This window comes from Fistularia commersonii, chromosome 3, assembly GCF_037954325.1.
Source record: "Fistularia commersonii isolate RoL2024-O1a breed Wild chromosome 3, RoL_Fcom_v1.0, whole genome shotgun sequence".
Taxonomy (NCBI): domain Eukaryota; kingdom Metazoa; phylum Chordata; class Actinopteri; order Syngnathiformes; family Fistulariidae; genus Fistularia; species Fistularia commersonii.
Window position 1 is genome coordinate 22,667,230 of NC_141286.1, and position 15,757 is coordinate 22,682,986.

Genomic DNA, 15,757 nt, shown 5'->3' on the forward strand with positions numbered 1-15,757 from the left:
AGTATATCAACATAAAACTTTTTGAGATAACCCCCAATAAACATGCTTACACTACAACGAGTGGAAAAAGAGTTTATTTTGTTCTTGAGTTCCTACAATCTCATAGAAGTGTATATAAGGCATACTTCCTCAACCCTAACATTTAGAGCAGGGGGCCTTTGAAACTACTCAAAAGAGCACAAACAGTCCACAGTTGGTTCACAGAGCCAAAAAGCGTCACAGGTAAGACCCTGTCGAAGATGTGATACTCCTTGATCCTCTTGAAGGCTCTCTCCACGTGAGCACGGAGTCTGGTTATCGAGTGTACATGTTTCGCCTCCACCCTGAGGCGATTCCCATTCGGGCTGAAACTGGGAGGGATCACAAGGGAGACGTCGATCCCGGAAAGAAGGTCTTGGATGGGAAAACCTTTCACAGCCATGACCTCGTCGCCCCCCTCCAGCAACGGGAGGATCCCTGACGACTTTGTTAGTTCCTTCTCAGATAGTGAACCCGCATACAGCTGACTGACAAATATCAACTCGCCTGATGGGGCGATGCCTATGAGGCTCTTCAGCGTCGTATCATCCTTGTAGTGAGGGAACATTTCGGAGTTGACAACTTTGGAGCTTGGCTTCTGCACGTTTATTTCCATGCAGTCCAAGATGACTCTGGTGTGTGGGTATGTGTCTCGGAAAAACGAAGGCATAACCTTCCAGACGTTGGCCCTCGAGGGCCAAATCGCAAATGACCCTAACATGAAATGTAGGAAGCTTGTCCAAGTTGCGCAGATCCTGCTTACGGTGGACTGGGATACGTTGAAGTGTATGGCGAGATCCTGTTCAGGGAGACCTTGCCTCACTCGACAAAGAAAAAGGAAAAACTGGTCAATGATGGCCAGCTTAGAAATACTAAAACCCTGCCTTAGCACCTCCATGTCAGCTTGCTTCAACCGCTGGGCTTGGCTCCATCGGACAATGCTTTCGGCGGTAGGCTGCAGGGCCATAAACCCCGCGATGAATGTGTAGTAATCCGGAAAGCCTGTGTAAAACATGATGTTCCTGTGATCCCCCTGGAACCTTGCGATGAGGAACCGCTCTGCCTTGATCTGGGCCATCAGTTCGTCTTTTTGACTGACCATCTTCCGGAAATGCTTGAGTTTCTCCTCCAAAGGCAGGATGAGCTCAGAATAGTCATGATCGGGGTGCGGAGGCGGCTTCCAGAGACTGGAGGTAAAGGGAAGAGCAAACATTCAGGAACACGTGGTGCAGAGATCACAACTAAAGAGAGAAATAAGAAAACAGGGAAGACATCTGCCAAATCTAGACCTTTCACTTTACATTTGAAGAGAACTTGCTAATTGAGCAAAAGGCTGTGTATTTTCCGGACTAGTTAGAATACCCGAGTATAAGGCGCACCGGCTAAACATAAACAAATAAATATATGTGCACATATATAGGCCGCAAGTGTCCACGTTGTAACATGAGATATTTACACAGAAACTTTTTTTTTACTTTTAATTAAATACATGCCGATAACATCCACAAATACATTCTTGAAATGCTTTTTTTTTTTTTTCAAACAGTGCCTGTAACACGGCTGATAAAGAGATGAATAATAAATAACACAAGGAAAAGTCCATCCACTTTCTATCCCTGCTTTGTCCGACCCCAGCTGATCACTATCTTGGTCTTCCTCCAGCGCACTAAAACCATGAAAGTTGTCCTCTTCAATGTCGCAACTGAACGGCCACAGAATTTCACTGTAATTTCATTGGTCCGATGTGACGAGGCTAAATGCTTTGGCGGCGTGAATCTCTTTAGCCCAAAACAATCCATAAATTAGTAGCATCATTCTTTAAGCCAGTGTTTCCCAACCTTTTTCGAGCCATGGCACATATTTTACATTAGAAAAATCACATGTCACATTACCAAATAAATATGTCAAAGTTTTAAATTAAATACAATGAAACTGTTGTCTCAATTTACTTTGTGTGAAAAATGGGCCCTGTTTGGTTGAATACAAGGTTCTTGCGGGAACTGAGGAAACACAATCACCTTCACTGTATTGTCTTGAGCACCTTTTTCCCCCCACTGATTCTACATCATGGTGAATTGATATTATTGCAATTTTCTAATATAAAGTGTAATCGTTGTGTTCACATTAAATTCTATGAACTGACAAAAGTTTTTATTATTTGAACCCCTCCGCGTCTAACCGGTCCATCGAAGCATTTTAATGCATAAAACTCATCCCTGCTACAAAAAACCCTGCATCAGTAGAAAAGGCATGTAATTATTCTGCCTGTCACTGCATGCTGCCACATGGACTTACGAAGACACATTATTTGCGTTGAATAAAGAATTTTTGGATCAATCAGGTGAAAGTGGGCATGTTTCCACGGCACACCTGATGATCTCCGATGGCATACTCATGCTGCGGCACCGTGGTCGGGAAACTGGTTTAAGCTGCAGTGTACAACGCATTTGGAAAAAGTAGCGGCTTATAGTCTGGAAATTACCTAACATTTTACATTGTCACATGGAACATGGAAATAGTCATAAAAAGAATCTCAAAAGTGGGCTACTTTTAGTACCTGGGAGGTCCCCTGCTGATACTCCTCCTTGCAGGCTTCACCATGCTTTTCCAAGCATACAGGGATTGCATTGCAGCTTTCCTCTTTCGCATGCCAGACAAGGCCTTCCCGAAAGACTCCCCTGTGACGGAGTCAGAACAAGCCTTGGTGCCTGCGTTGTCCTGTGATATCAAACAGAGAGATCATGTCAGTTCTTCCAGAAATGTCCTAGTGCAGAAGTTTTAAACGTTATAGTTTATATTTGGTTTATTTTGAAGACATGATCCAAAGCTACTCCATGGTCAAAAACTACTCCTGCCACTGAAAGCCTCACTTGAGTGAATAAATGCTCAAGATGGTACATTTCGAAAATCAAATGATTTTATTGCCAAATGGGCAGTATCATTTCAAAAGCAAGGTCACTGGAAACCAGCAGTATCTCTCTATTTCTAGTTTCAATCTGTCTTTAAATAGAAGAAAACCGAGCAAAAGTACAAGAAGACATTTTCACCTGAAAATGGCTTAAAAATGACCTCAAGAATCACTTCATTGCTTACTTTTGGCAGGTGATGGCTGTCCATCCTTTCTCCCTGGCCTGGATCCATCATTGAGGTAGCATCACAGTGACCCCCATCTGCCAAAAATAAGACCAAATAAATAATCCAGCCAATATTGAAACTGCTTATTCTTATCTTAGTCATAGATTGAATTTCCTCCCTTGACCATGTTTCACCTCAATCTGAGAGGTTTCATCATTCGAACTGACAAAGCCTCTTGGTAATGATAATGCAGTATGTTTATTTGATTGACCACTACAAAATAGTGGTCAATCAAATAAGATATTAGTTCGCTGCACTTTCATACTGAACTTTTTTTGTTGTTTCATTACCTTTAGGTCTGCAACCTGGTTAATCGAATAAATTTATACAGATTTTCAAGAGAAAAAAATTGACTTGTAGACATATATTACAAGAAGCTTTTAACCTGCAACATTTGATTCATTAAAAGGCTCCCTGGTTACCAAGACGTTAGACTCCAGCTGTGCATTCAATACATTTATCCCTAACAGACTAGCAGACAAGCTACTCAAATGAGGAACTGCTGGGAGCATGAGCAGATGGATCAAGAACCTCCGACTAGACCGCAACCAGATTGTAAGATTAGGGTCTCCATACTCTCGAGTCTAAACACTGCAAACACAGCACTGTACACACTGTACACTTTTGACAGCAACATACAACACAAGGTAATTAAGTTTGCAGATCATACAACAGTTATGGGACTGATCCAGGATGATGATGATGAGTTGGCATACTGGGACGAAGTGCACAATCTCAGTTTGGTGCTCCAAAAACAACTAGGCATTGAACTCAAACAAAACAAAAGAATTGATAGTGGCCTCCAGGAGGAGCTTGGAACCCGTTCCTCTGTGTATAAAAGGAGTGGAGGTCGACAGGGTAAAGAATTTTGCTTCCTGAGCACATAGCCTACATGTCCAAGGACCTCTCATGGACCACATCTCGATTGCCATAGTAAAAGAAGGCACAGCTACGCCTGAAGTCACTCGGGAAAGTCAACCTCTCTCGGGCGCTGCTACTTTTCTACAGATGCTCAGTGGAAAGCGTCCTCAGCCGTGGCATCCTGTTTTGGTTTGTGAGCTGCACCAAGGCTGAGTAGAAGGCACTGCGGAGTGATCAATACAGCACAGAACATCCCCAACACACACCAGCCATCCCTTGAAGGCATCTACAGGTGCCCAATCCGTACAATGTACCAACACAACATAATAAAAGACTCATCACACCCAGCAAATTTACCATTAAAGAACCATAGTTCAAGATTTCTAAACAGCTTCTGGGACTCAACAACAATCTCGATAAATACTGTAAATACTAGTGGGATAATGGGATAATAAAATGATGATGGGATATGCAACATCTCTCTTAGGTGCAAATACAAACACCACATTATTTACCACCTAGATAAGTTTACACTTTCTTTTACTTTATATTTTTTTATATTCTTAAATCTCTGAAAAGGTCCTCAGTCACCCAGGTCATGGTTAATTGTCAAAATCTTGTGCCAACTGGACATGATTTTCGACTCTTGTAGGCATTTCTACTCCGAGAAGGTTCTTTAGTTCGAATGGACTGAGGGGAATTGCAACTTAGACCCAAACCATTGTGCTTATACTGGGAAACCCGCCACAGTCCATTCAAAGTGAAAAAGCCTCTTGGATGAGTGGTGAAAAGTCTTACGGAGAAAAAAAAAAAAAAACAAGTCCAGGAGATTTTGACAAGAATGCTTTTATCCTTTCTTTTCCTTTACATTTTTCGTATTGTAATGTGAATGGAAAACTGGCCAGAGGAACTTTCATGGCATCATTTGCTGTACCAATTCAAACTTTGTGAGCCTACTATAGCTTAATGCAAAAAAAAAATTGTTTGTGTATGTGTCCAGTATTTACACTTGTGATGCACTAATACGTGCTGTAATTTGACACAATGGATGGCATTTTGAATTACCCCCATTGGTTTTCCCTCCTATTTGCCCACAATGACTCTGATAAAGTGCTATGCCTGAGCAAAATCCTCGAATATTCACCGACTGCAAGCCTTGCTAGAGTGTATGCATATGTGCACATTACAACAAAAGCAAAAATGTAACAGCAACATTTCACTGACAATAAAAGCCTAGATAAGACACAGCAGAAGGAAGTTATGGGAGATAACCTAATCAGTATTGCTATTTATGTCATTGATGTTTTAATATTGAGCATAAACAGATCATAGATGTAAATGACACATCATTGACTTTTTGGACTTTTACGCTTTCTTCTGACATAGAAATCCTTGGCTTCTGGCGAATACTATTATTATTATTATAATTTGGACACTTTGTCCGCCATTGTTGTTTACGTCGCAATGCGGCCTGGGTAGTGCCGTCACATGGCTGCACTCGGCTCGGCCTAAGGAATTTTACCTTGCGGTGCAAAACCAAGTCATCTGTGCTACTACCTCCAATTTGAACCCAGATGATGCAACGCTTAAGACAAAAGTCAAAATAAGCTTGAAGAAGGAAGCCGAACAAAGACGCGAGGAGGCAAAGGGTCGGCCAAAAGTCACTTTTGCGGGTCCTGCAACTATGCTGCTATGCAAACAAAGAGAGGGAAGGCGTCTGCTGTGCTGACTGACCGAATAATTCGACCGCTTCCTCCGTGATCGCGCTGGTTCCCGGTCTTTCGCCACCGCATTCTACTTCTGCAGGAGCGGGTTGTTCACATCCTCGCAGGATGTCACCGAGTGTCCGGCGTTTCTTCGGGCGGCCGCCACTCTTTTTCCGCGTGCATATTGTTTGGTCGTGAAAGAAAAGCGTAGGCACGGCGTTAGGCTTCAGTCTCCGTCTAAAACCCGCAGCACCCGTTAGCTCCTTCACCAGCTGAGGTCGGTTAAATGCATCAAATGCATCCTGAGAGAAGTGGCGAGAGCATAACCTCGGGTCCTTTGGAAGCTGCGCTCGTCCACAAGCATTTTCCCACTCCCGTCTTCCTTTCTCGTCCTTTGGAAAGCTGTGTATGCTTATATCACTCCCTTTGTTTCCCTTGGACTGGAAATTGCACCCAAGAGCAGCACAATGTGGCATTATGACGGTATACTGTATTGCGAGTGCTAACGCTAGCTTAAAGCCACGCACCCAATGTACGTCATCAACCCAACATGCATTTGGGCTAGTAAAACGATGGCTGCGCTCGAAGGTTAGAACACGTGTTATAAATTACGTTTTTAAAGAAATCGATTATTTTAACAACACATTGTAGTATGAGATAAACATTAAAGTATGCAAAATCGTCCTCCCAGACGGGGTTCCGTTTACCCTGGTCGTGACTATTTGCTGGAACTTCATATCCCAGCCACTTCTCTGGCAATGGGTGGTCCTCCGTGGGTCCCCGGTTGACGAAGTGGAAAGAGCAAACATAGGGTCTCTTCGGCGGCTTCTTCAAATTCAGGGCTTTCAGCCACAGTCTGAGGTGTTCCTTGTTTTTCGGCGGAGGGTGGAGATCGTACGGCGCCCCGCAGCCACACTCGGCTCTGGTGCGCGGCCGGTGGTCGAAGCACTCCTGTTCCAGGTGACCCTTCCGCTTGTACCAGTTGTTGTGGCAACCCCGCGCCGCGCAGACGATGCCGGTTTTCCTGGAAGTCATGACGGCTTCCGGGGACACGACGCGGGGGTGAACCGACGGCCCATGTGGGTTAAAGGACATGTGCGGTGGCGGGAATTGCTAGCCAAACACCGGCGTGCGTGACAGGTAGCCTTGCACAAAACAAACCGTGGTTCCGTCAGGCGCGCTGTTTCCGGAACTTCCGGTTTGGGTGGACCTGCTAGCTGAGCTTGCTACAAGCACTTTTTAAGAGGAACCGTGAACCCGCAAGAAGGAACGCAGGTCTCTGCTGTCATTTAAACGTTTAAAATAGACCCCGCACACTCACACACCCGGACAACCGACGTTGGGTTTGCTGAAGGTCAGATCACAGGGAGAGCGGTGTAACGTCTAATGGTGTCCGACGTTTCCAGCGGGGGAAGTTCCGCCCGGAACCTTTACACCCTGGGGGATTAAGGTAAAAACACAAGGGAGTAAATGTCTTATCTTGCAACTTTCTCAGCGCCAGCGATATTATAGCATCTTCAACTCATACAATATTCATGTTACACCATTTTTTCTGCCCTATTCTGTACTCGGTTAAACCTATTCTAAACTCGATGAAACTTGTAGCAAAAAGACCTCTGAACTTGGTGAAACTTGTAGCAAAAAGACCTCTGAAAGAGGCAATAGTTAAAATGAAATAGAATAGAATGCATATTTAATTGTCTTACGATGGAAAATTTTCAGTTCGCACAGCAGAAGGTGGACAGTGTAGAAGAGGGTGTTAAACAATAGCATACAAAGTATCGGATAGTGTGACGTTTTAGTCAGGGAAACAATCGGTTGATGGGAAAATGTCTGTTAAATGAGCAATAGCTGTTGTTGACCACAGCCACGCCACACGAGCCTGCAATATAACAAACTGTTCCCGCTCAATTCCACACTCCAATTCCAATCACACAGAAAACAAGCATCAACATAAACCCCAACATTCGTTACTCGCTACAATATAAACACTCTTGTGCGAGCTACACAAGAAGAAGTATGGATAAGTAGTAGATGTATGCTCCCAAAAGTCAATTGGGAGTGGAGCTGGGTGGTAAACAGTTGAACAGCAGTTGGGAAAAAAAGACCTTTGAATTCTCTTTCAAAAATATTGCATATTTGTTCAAGCGCTTGCGGTCCCACACACCCCTAAATGCAGAATAAGTGGTAGATAATGAATGAATGAATGAATGAATGAACATCTTGGGAGTTGTCTTTACATTATGAAATCTGATATGAATGCAACACATCATAAACTACTTATTTTTCTTTCAGGGGTCACCACAGTTATTTAACCATATTATCTGTAGGCTTTTCTCTCACATTAGCTCACTTCATGTTCTCTCTTTCGCTACATCCATAAATATACTTTTTGCACTTTGCCCTCCCCTTAGGGCTCCTCTCTACCAGTTCCAGCCTCAGCATCCTTCTATCAATATCTTCATTATCATCCTCTATATCTGACCAAACCATCTCAGTCTGGCTTCTCTGACCTTATCTCCAAAACATCTAACACGTGCTGTCTCTCTGATCGACTCCATCCTAGTCCTACCCACCCTCATCACTGCCAAAGAGAACCTCGACATCTTCATCTCTGCTACCCTCAGCTCTGCGGCACTGCCGAAAAAACATGATAAACACTGAATAATTACTTTCACATAAAAAAAACAACAGGACTCAAAATATATATCAATAAATAAATACAAAAAGGTAGAACCTTGTGAAAACAAACATGAAAAATTATTGAGCCAATATGGCGAATGTGTGTTTTTTCTGCAGTTTGTCAAATCGAACTGTTGCTTTGCATTGCCACTAGGTGGCAGTGTTTCCCTTGTAAAGTGACAATTGTGACTTAACTTTTATAGCTTGACAACAAGTAACAACAGAATTTTTGTTCCTCAGGCTATTTGATACCCTCTGAAAATTGAAAAGAGCAAAACTGTTTCACCACAGGTACATTCAATCACAAGCAACAAGAGGCTGTGAATTACACATTGCAAGCCTGAATGTGAGAATAACGTGACAATAATGATAATTCCATTAATATTTAGACCCAGTCTCCAGTCAGATGTACACAACTATTCATTTATCCATGATGTAAATCATACACCCCAGTTTTAATTACTGCTTGGCAAAAAAATAACCATGTTAATAAAATTTGGATCTTAATAGAATATCTTTATTGTTATATTTTTCTTGTAACTCTGGCACAACAATTTCCTTCGGGATAAATAAAGTTGTTCTTCTTATTATTCTTATTCTTATTCTTATTCTTATTCTTATTCTTATTCTTATTCTTAACTGTCTGGTTAGAGAAGAAATTCCAGAGATTAGTTGACGTTCAGCATTAGTTTCTGGATCATTGAACATCATCCCTGATATGCACAACAATTCATACAAGTAATTTAAAACAGACACCTTAAAATGGACATGGATTTAGAACTTTTATTCAAATGAGCACAAAGATGTGACTGGCATAATCAACCCTGGAGTAAAATCTGCTTTATTGTCTGCATTATTTTTGAATAGGAAACATATATTTAAACAAAGTGAGCAATGAGCTTCTTGTCCTGCCCTTTCATTTCTTCTGAGAAGTTGCTGGTAAGCTGCAGATTTGAGTTCTGGTCAACAGCCAGTTTGAATTGATCCTAAATGTGGAAATTGTTGTTCACTGGCTAGCATAATTATATTTATTCATGTACTGAAAATGCACAGAAAAAGGACAAAAACAAAGGGAATTTCCTGAGACTCTTAAATTTGAGATGTGTGATCGCCGTACCGAGGCTGAGACAGTGGAGCGCATTCTTATCACATTTCAGGAAACTCGTGTGTCAAAGAAAGTCAACGATGTTACCGCTGCGATGAACAGGGTGGACTTGTATGGAGACAGTGCCAAGGAAATAAAATCATTTTCCATTCATTAGAAAGATGAATTTGAAACCACATTTGGAGCATGAGAAAGTTGAGGTTGAAGATGTTAGAATTGCAACCACATTGAACTCCATTAAAAGAACAAAAACAGAAGTGCAAACCTGTAAATTGATGCATGGCTTTACAATGGTAATACGTTTTATTGTTCATAATTTTACCTTATTTTGTCTTTGATGCTGAAATGATTGTTTTAAGTAATGAATTATTCACAGGAAGCTTAATGATAAGAGCAGAAAATAAAGCGCAGTGCATACTTGCTTGGTTACATAAATGTAAATAATTTAGTTTGTATTTACGCTGTACAATACAAATGAATCTGCTAGCAATAGGTTACTTTCCACGAACTGCAGTCACGCAGAAAATCAGAAATTCATGGAAATACAATTTGTGAAAGTGAAGGATGACGTTGGTGTGATTGCCAAGAATCTGAGGTCAGATGTGACTGTCAAACAGGAAGAAGACTGGATGAGGAAAAAACTTCTTAGGACAGTGATACTGAGACAGAAGAAATACAAAAAGACAAATGCAAATAATTCTTAAATTTAAATTGTTTTTATTCATATTGAAATTCTGTGCCAGTTTGATCTCCTCAGTTTTTTTTTTGGTTATTCTATTTTTGTATTTGGCACCAAATCAGCCACCGATTGCCTGCAAACTCCACATGGGAAGAACCCAGTGAATCATCATACATGAATACAGGAATTACAAAATGATTATCTGACATTGTCCTTATGCTCCCATTCTTCAAATGTAGAAAAGCAAAAACATTTTTTGTTCAAAATTAAAGATTAAAAGATACTGAGTCTGTTTAAAAAGTGAAAGAAGACTTTCTTTCAATCTCCCACCCAGACACCCATAGGTATTGGTGCTGTAAGCATTGTTGTCCACTGTTAGTTGCCACTTTTCCACATATTTATGCTGATCATAAATAGTTTTTTATTTTGTTTTCTTTTCTTTATTTATGTTTTTATATCATAGTGATTCACTGTGGGATGATTCGATTCTATATCTAATTCACAGTTTTTATGACTGCAGAGCCCAATTGTTAAAAAAAATCAACCATCAACTCACGCTCCTGAACAAACACAGAATGATTCTCAAAAAGGTCATCTTTCTCCGATTCCACTAATTGCATGAAAAACATGATGAGACCACCGTGCTGCGCTTTAGGGATATAATCAGTTACATTTTAACGCTTTTTTCAATAAATCACATGGAAGTCAAATGAGAAACAGAGATTTCTTTAACTGTTTTTTGGCCTCGTCATGGACTTGAGGTTTATCATTTTCAACATAAAAAATTAAGAAAGATTGATTCTGCTCCGATTACAGGCTTTTTGCAGGAAATAATTTCCAGTTTCAATTTCGAAGCCTCTGGTACCAGACCGGAGTAAAGACAGAAGTCAAAACAGAGTCAAGCTACAAATAGAAGTCTGACTACACACTGGGACAAATTCTCTTCCAAGATGAGTGAAAACCTTGAGATTTTGGTGTAACCTTAGCAAACTACGTCATGGAGTTGGTAAGGAAAGTTCAAAATAAAGCAAGGATACGTCAGATGAAGGCCGGTGACTAACACACCCACGCAGCCTGTGTGAAGTATAAAGTTGTAATTGGAGAACAGATGTTTTTGCACGGAGGAACATGCCACTGTTTTGGAGAATCTGCCCATTTCTTATCCGTCAGATAGTGATATGAAAGGATTTGCCTTTTCCGCATTGTCGATTTAATGCGATTACCTTAGGATAGATGTCCTGTCTATCAGTAATAAACCAGAAATAATCGTAATGTAATACGCTAACAATTTCCCCTCAGGGATCAATCAAGTAATTCTGATTCTGATCTCATACGCTTGGCTCATCAAATACACATTCAAACAACTTCATAATATTATTACCCCCCAAAAAATCCTTCTCTGACATCATTGTGCAGTATGATAATCAAATACTTTATTCATATATTTGTTCTCTGGATGGATGTGGAACGATCTTCCCAAAAAGCTAACAGCTTCATTCTACTACCAATTCTTTTAGCTTGGTATTTTTCAACATTGTTAGAAGAGCATTTGAAAGCATGTGAAAATGGTGTGATCTGTAAGTGAATAGATCTTTTATTAAATGGACAAGAACTGCTTTCACCCACTGGTTTGGCACATGTGTGTTTTAAATTGCACAAATTACACCTTTAAGAAAACTCATCCGGTCTTGTATTTTCTGATTTTCACCAAACATTCACACAGCATTTATTCAACAGCTGGACTTTCAGTTTCCCATTTTGATCGATCCAATTTCAAAACTGCCTCCTAAATGTTCAGCCTTGTGGACGAGCAGGAAGAGGGAAATCACATGAATGACTTACACTGGGAACAGGCAATATACTAAATATTCAGTATCCCATCCAATGCATTACTGAATGTCCAGAAAAGGTCTATGTCAGAGAAAAGAAAAAAAAACATGAATATGATAAAATAAAAATAGGGTAAAAAAATTGAATTCAAAATATGGAGAAATAGCCACTTCCAGAAATCTATTTTCAAATGACGTTATCAATGTACAATTTGAAAGCACTTACTTGGTTTTTTTCCCTTTTTGAGAATTCGAGCTTTCTAGAATAAACTCAAGTTGAGGAGTTCGGAGTATTGAATTTGTATATTTACATTTACATGTACCTCTTCCATGGTCTGTTACAGATGCAATAAATATTTAAAAAAATAATTTTGCCTCAGTAGACCCCAAAGGTATTTGATATAATATAGCAGGTTTGCTACATTTTCTTACTGGATTTGTCATGTTTATCTAGAAACAGTGATAGACAACAAACAAACAAACAAAAAAAATCAAAATATTCAAGTAATCATTATATCCTATAATTCTTTTCCAAATGACCACCTCCATTACATTTTTTTACTTTTTTGAGAAATCCGGCATTTCACCAAAAACTCAAGTTCCTTCAGTGACCGTGAGAATTGAATTCGTTTATTTATATTCCACGGTCCATTATAGATGCAATAAATGTTCAGAAATACCATTGGAGCTCGGAAGACACAACAGGTGAAAGATTTCTGATATACATTGCATTTTTTGACGACATTTTTACTGTATTCGTCATGTTTATGCTGTAACTTTGATAAAATAAAATAATAAAATAAAATAAAAATGTAAAAAAAAAAAATGAAAATATTGAAGAAAAGGTGACATCCTGGAATTACGTCAATGTACAAGTTAAAAGCATTTTTTTTTCTTTTTACGAAATCTGGATTTTCACCATTATCTCAAGTTCGTTCAGTGACGATGAGAATTTCATTCGTTTATTTACATGTCACCATTTGAGCTCAGTTGATCCAACAGGTGAAGAGTATTGACATGATAGTGCCTTTAATTTCCGTGCGATTCGTTTGTTAGAGTCTCCAAATTAATGTAACATCGAATCGAGTGATTCGAAACAAAACAAACCGCACCTGTAGGTGTCTACTGTCTAGATTTCCCCGCCGCAAACCCCGCAACCGCGACTAGTTTCTTTCCTCCAGCCGAGCGAGAAAAACACAGGCGTGGTGAGGCCGATGCTGGGGGAGCATGCGCGGGCGGTGCTGCGGCGACACTGGCTTCTGATTGGCTGTTCGGGGGATTACGTCGCAGCGCGAAGTGTTTAAATATCCAATCACGTCCCGTTGTTCAGTATGTGTAGCGAGCTCCCGGAACGACCAGTCCTCTCTCGGTGGAAGACCACGTCCGAGCGACACCTCGCCTCCCCCTCGTTTACACACTCACTCAAGTGCCATGGAGGAGTCAAGTAGTTGACGTTTCCTTTTTTGCAACCTTCACTTTTTGAACTTTCTTCCGTCTGATCACTGCGTTCCGGTTTATCGACGTTCTCAGCTCCCCGCGACTTTTGGTAGCAGCCATCTGAAATCATGAAGTACATTATCGGCATCGGCGGGTGAGTGATTAAATGAATGAATGGGGCGCAGCTAGCCGGCTAATTTAGCCGATGGGCCAAATAAAAAACAATTTATAAAGTGTGTAAAAAAGGAGAAATAAATTGGTTTTCAAAACCCAATTTTTGCTTTACAAAAAAAGAGTAAAAAATACGTAATCTCAGGATGAATTTCATAACCGTCATCTCTTTTCCAACAGCCGTAAATAACGTAGCTATGCTTAAGCTCGTGTTAAAAAAGTAAATAATTGACAACATACTACAGTCCATTTCTAATTCACACTTTTTAAGATAACAAACCCCACCGCAAGGGATTATATCGATTACTTTAACTTTTAAAGTGACTTCTAATAATTAAATATATGGCTTAAATAATCACTTGACTTCCTTTTGTCGCTTGGGTCCACACAGCGTCACCAACGGAGGGAAAACCACCCTCACCAACCGACTGATCAAGAACCTGCCAAACTGTTGTGTTGTCCACCAAGATGACTTCTTCAAGGTGAGCTTCACAGAGACTGGAATAGTTAAGTAAGGCATACAAACCTGGGTAGCCAGTCAGAGTCGTCGGAGCGTTGGTTTGCTGCCTCTGTTGCTAGTTAGACGTGGACCATGTGGTCTTAAGCAGCATGTAGCACTAGTATGTACATGGGTACATCTTATCGTGTATGTTTCAGCCCCAAGATCAGATTGAAGTCGAAGATGGCTTTAAGCAGTACGATGGTAAGCCTGGGTTTTTATGGAAGTGTGTTGTTGGTTTTATTAATTTGTATTCTGCATGCTGCACAGCTTTACTGGAATATACCACAAGTTTCTCACTTGCTCCCTGCAACGTTGTCCACATTCTACCTTTCCCCCCCTCCTCATTGTTTTTGTCTTCAGTCATCACTGCTCTGGACATGGATGCCATGATGAGTACCATCTATGCATGGCTGGAGAATCCGGTGAAGTTTGAGAAATCTCATGGCGTCAATAACACCCTGGATACTGAGATTCTTTCAAAGCCCGACCAGGAGAAGACCCACATCCTCATCGTGGAGGGCTTTCTGCTTTACACCTACCAGTAAGTGTCCACAGTTACTGTTTTACCTGTGAAAATTCCATTCAAATTGCCCTATGGAATCAAACATTAATTTGGTATCACTTTATGTACAGACCTTTGATCGACGTGCTGAACCAACGGTACTTTTTGTCCATCCCATATGAAGAATGCAAAAAGAGGAGGTGGTAAGTGCCTCGATGCCGATACGTTGCTCCTGCCACTTGGTCAACTTACATTATTTTCATGGGAATGTTTTTCCTCTTGCAGCTCAAGGAACTACACTGTGCCAGACCCCCCTGGTCTGTTTGATGGTCATGTCTGGCCCATGTACTTGAAACACAAGAACATCATGGAGGAATCAGGTGTTGACGTCTGTAAGTGTCTTAATTTGATATTCTGTGTTCCCCCGCAGTTTACTTGAATACTAAAAGTTGAGATATTGTTTATTACAGTGCAGCTAGATGGAACCAAGACAAAGGAGCAGCTATTCAACGTTGTCTTCGGTGACATCCTGAATAACATCCAGAAGACTCTTTAACAAAGGTATAAACACAAAATCTGGCTAGCTTATGACTTTGTGATCTGTAATCTTGTTGGTTACAATATTCTTCTCTCTCGCAGGTCATTTGATCAGCTTTAAGGAATTTTCAACCTGCTAGAAGACACTTGCCCTAAGTTTGTGCCTGGCAGCTCATTCACCTGACTGCTATGAATTTCACTTGTAAATGTTAAATGGCATCAAATGCTGGCATGATTTTATATCCACCATATTTATTACTTTGTTACAGCCTCCACTCCAAATGGAGTGGATGGATTTATTCAGAGGATGGTTGCTTATGTCAATAAATGATCCTCATCCAACTCTCCAACTCTGAATTTTTTTTTTTTTAATCCTTCTCTCACCATAAGGCAACATACTTCATTAAATGGACACACGGGTAACATGTTCTTCTGTTCAGAGTGTGGTTGAAATAGGGCACAAATAACAGCCACCTTGGATTCTAGCAGCAGTTGGTGGCTGATAGTCACAAGGTTACTTTCTTTTGACCTCTGTTAGTGAGCACTAACCTTATCTATATTTGGCCTGTTTACTTAAAATATACTTTGAAGTT

General features: G+C 40.6%; 2 protein-coding genes across 4 annotated transcripts; one reads left to right on the forward strand and one right to left on the reverse strand.

Moving 5' to 3' along the window:
* Nucleotides 1-59: 59 nt before the first annotated feature.
* On the reverse strand, nucleotides 60-7,052 carry LOC147235868 (uncharacterized). Of its 3 annotated transcripts, XM_086144193.1 has the most exons (5): nucleotides 6,428-6,546; nucleotides 5,749-5,887; nucleotides 3,112-3,188; nucleotides 2,576-2,736; nucleotides 60-1,205 (listed from the first exon to the last, which is right to left on the reverse strand). In XM_086144193.1, the coding sequence occupies exons 1-5, from the start codon at nucleotides 6,527-6,529 to the stop codon at nucleotides 143-145; spliced, it is 1,542 nt and encodes a 513-aa protein (XP_086000319.1). In that variant the 5' UTR covers nucleotides 6,530-6,546; the 3' UTR covers nucleotides 60-142. The 3 variants fall into 3 exon arrangements, with proteins under 3 accessions (XP_086000319.1, XP_086000318.1, XP_086000317.1); XM_086144192.1 differs by lacking the exon at nucleotides 5,749-5,887 and having other exon boundaries at nucleotides 6,428-7,052; XM_086144191.1 differs by having other exon boundaries at nucleotides 5,749-6,557.
* Nucleotides 7,053-13,375: 6,323 nt separating this feature from the next.
* mibp2 (muscle-specific beta 1 integrin binding protein 2) lies at nucleotides 13,376-15,506 on the forward strand. Its single transcript, XM_086144196.1, has 8 exons — nucleotides 13,376-13,606; nucleotides 14,015-14,105; nucleotides 14,281-14,326; nucleotides 14,486-14,666; nucleotides 14,759-14,830; nucleotides 14,913-15,019; nucleotides 15,098-15,188; nucleotides 15,267-15,506. Exons 1-7 carry the CDS (start codon nucleotides 13,581-13,583, stop codon nucleotides 15,181-15,183), a joined length of 609 nt encoding a protein of 202 aa, XP_086000322.1. The 5' UTR covers nucleotides 13,376-13,580; the 3' UTR covers nucleotides 15,184-15,188; nucleotides 15,267-15,506.
* Nucleotides 15,507-15,757: the final 251 nt, after the last annotated feature.